Below are 3531 nucleotides of genomic sequence, written 5' to 3' on the forward strand. Positions count from 1 at the left end.
AAGAGCCTTCTTCAAAGTTCTATCTTCCCTAATAGTAGAAGTCCCTGTGAGGATAGTATCATCAATGAACTATTGGTGGGAGCACAAAAGATTAGACAAAGAAGGCTTCAAACTCTAAAAGGAAACTTCTGAAACCAATTTCAACAAGTATCTGCCAAGAACTTCCGCGATTATGGTGAAGAGGATCAGAGAAATTGGATCCCCCTGTCTTAAACCTCTAGATGACTTGAAAAAATGAGAAGGGGAACCATTAATCAGGACAACAAAAAAGGGTGTAGAGATCAACTACCAAATATGCCTAATAACTCTGTAAAAAAACCCAAAAGCATGAAGAATTATTGGAACAAAAGGCTAGTCAACATGATCATAAGCCTTGGATAAATCCAACTTCATGAGAAATCCTTCTTTATGAGAAACTTCTAGAGAATGGACCTTCTCCTGCATCGTAATGATAGAATCAATAATCGTTGATGTTGCAAATATGTCGAGACCATGCATGGAGTAGCTAAATGATAAAGTTAATGGTGATGACTAATATGATTGTTTCCTTTTTGATGTTGATTGTACTCATAAATAAAAAATGTACATGTATATTTTGAGTGAAACATACATTGATAATATAGGAGAAAAGATACATATGTAGTTGTGAATAATCAAATTTGCTACTATAATGCTTTCATAGTGTGAATCAGTTGATTATGAAAGGGTTGAAAATATTTATGTATGTTTCTTAGTTGAAATTTTTATCTCTGAAATTGTCGAAGATGGAAAACGTGTTTCTCATTCTAGTAATGGTATTTTATATGTTTAGCTATAGCCTCTTAATAATGACAGTGAAAATGACTTGTGGCCAGAAAACAAAATATGGATTTCTTAGCTGAGATTACTCAAAAATATCTAGGAGAGGTAATCAATTTCTCAAATAAGCTAATTTTGTATGTAGTAAAAACTATTTTGGTATTTAGAGTTTATTCCTACTAATCATAGATACCATATAAACGCAAAAATTATGGCAATGTTTTTTGCCATAATGTTATACATGGGAGAAAGAAAATTGGATGCAAAAATGTTGTGTCACTATATTTTTAAACGAACATTTCTAGGTGAATTGGATAGAGTGTTGTTAGTGAATGATGATTGACTCGCAATCTTGTGTCCTAGATAATATTTTGTAGTTAAAATTAGGGCAAGGGAGCTGCCAAAGATTCCAATTCACCATATAGAACCATTAGAGCTTTGAGGCAAGAGATTTCAGAATCAGTAGGGGTTTAAATTTTTTAAAGAAAGTCATGGGAATTTTGGCTAATGGCCAGGGAGAGAGAGTCATAGGCAATGATGTAAATAAAGATAAAGGATGGGTATTAAAATATGAGCATGGTGAATGTCTATATGGTCTTGGAAGTTTAGATTAATCTAAAGAAGATGAGGAGGAGATAACCTCTGAGAGGGTGGACCAACTCTCAAAGAAAATTGATCGTGTTCAACTACATTCACCAGCATCTTTTCATGAGCCAAGAGGCTAAGGCAAGGAAGTCTTCGATTTTTTCTCTTAGCAATATCATTTACTATTTTCTACCATTGTCAATTTGGTCTTGTCTTAATCTAGACATTATAGGTCCTCGTATTGTTATCTGACATAGAATTGGGTGATTTGTCCCTATGTTTTGTTTATGTTGAAAACTTTGTATTAATCTTTTCATATCTAATAGGATCTCTGGCTTCAACCATTTACTAAGAAAAAAAAAATGAATGTGTAAAATTATCAATTTAATGATTGTGAACATGATTTGTATACTAAAATATTTCCTTGTGATGTTGATCATATTAGCTTTAAGTTATATGTTCTTGAAAGGTTTAAGATCAAAGATAATTCAAATCTCCATGGTTATACATTGCAAGAGTTGTCTGATGAGTTCAAGAATGGATCAGATTTTTGGTCCAGATATAGAGTGGATATTTTTACTGAATCAAGGGATATTGATGTGAATGATATTATTTATTGTTGGCATATATGCTAGATTTCGTTAAGTGTTGTCATTGATGTCAACACTATATCTTGGTTGGACCTATCTTGGTTAGTCTTGATGATCATCTTGGTTTTGGCTATGATTCTGATCTGGCATGATCAGACCTTTGGAAAGCGCGGCGAAAGCTCGCAATCTAACGGCGTATCGAGGCGTGAATGCGAGAGATTTGGGCATCTCTCCCGACACAGACCAACTCATCCACGACTCATTCCGTGGAGTGAGAATGTGCTGGACCCAACACACCATACAGAAAATGGTGGACAAAGAAACCGTTGAAAGACACGCCTATACTCTGAAAATGAACAAACTAGACCAGAACCTCCTCAAGGCCTATTTGAACCACGTATCCGAAAAGACGGCGGAGCATAAACTGGGCAAAAGGGAACTCAAATTATATACCAATAGTGGATTTAACGCCATTCGTGGACAAGGATGGAATAGCATGCCTTTCAAGCACCCATCTACTTTTAATACGCTCGCACTCGATCCATCCATAAAGAAAACAATTATCAATGATCTTGATCGATTTGAGGCCGGAAAAGATTTCTACAGACAGATCGGTCGCGCCTGGAAACGCGGTTACCTTCTTCATGGCCCTCCCGGAACGGGAAAGTCCAGCTTAATTGCCGCCGTGGCAAACTACATGAAATATGACATCTATGATCTTGAACTCACTAAGGTCTCTCATAACCAGGAGCTCCGTGCCCTTCTTACTCAGACCAGTGAAAAGGCCATCATTGTTATAGAGGACATTGACTGCTCCATCGATCTTACGGATAGAGAGTCGAAGGAGAAGTCCACAGAAAGCAAGCTGCGAAGTCAACTTACCCTTTCTGGTTTGCTCATTTTTACGGATGGATTGTGGTCTTGCTGCGGTGAGGAGCGTATTATTATCTTTACTACTAACCACCCTGAACATCTCGATCCCGCTCTTCTTAGATGTGGGAGAATGGATGTCCACATTGAACTCTCTTACTGCAACTTCGCAGTTTTTAAAATTCTCGCTTTCAGTTATTTGAGAATTGAAGCTCACGAATTTTATCCTTTGGTGGAGGAGAAGATCGCTTCCGGGGCCGAAATGACTCCTGCTGAAATTATAGAAATTCTGATGAGTAATGTGGACACTCCTGACAAAGCAGTGAGTAATGTGATTAGTGCCCTGGATGCCAAGATTAAGGAAAAACAGGCTCTACGTCAATCCCAATCTTCCCAAACGGAGAAGGAAGAAAAATACGTCTCGAAGGAAGAGATAAATCCTGGAAATGATCCCATAGAAGGCTTTTAAAAGTTGGGTTTGCCACTGTAGATGCACGTCTTTATCTGAGTGCATGGCCCTCCGTATCACCTCGAACAGAGTTTCTTTCAAATTTCACTATACCAGCACGTATCTATAAGAAGTTCAATGGATAGGTGGATAGGATATCATATAAAACTTAAAAAATATATTTTAAAATTGCATATTTCATTATATAATAATTCTAATATATGTTATTGTAGATAGAAC

General features: G+C 36.8%; 1 protein-coding gene across 1 annotated transcript; it reads left to right on the plus strand.

Annotated features, from left to right (window-relative positions):
• Window positions 1–2121: 2121 nt before the first annotated feature.
• Window positions 2122–3312, plus strand: LOC131035440 (AAA-ATPase At4g30250-like). Its single transcript, XM_057967139.2, has one exon. The coding sequence runs from the start codon at window positions 2122–2124 to the stop codon at window positions 3310–3312; it is 1191 nt and encodes a 396-aa protein (XP_057823122.2).
• Window positions 3313–3531: the final 219 nt, after the last annotated feature.

The sequence above is a fragment of the Cryptomeria japonica genome, chromosome 5, assembly GCF_030272615.1.
Source record: "Cryptomeria japonica chromosome 5, Sugi_1.0, whole genome shotgun sequence".
NCBI lineage: Eukaryota > Viridiplantae > Streptophyta > Pinopsida > Cupressales > Cupressaceae > Cryptomeria > Cryptomeria japonica.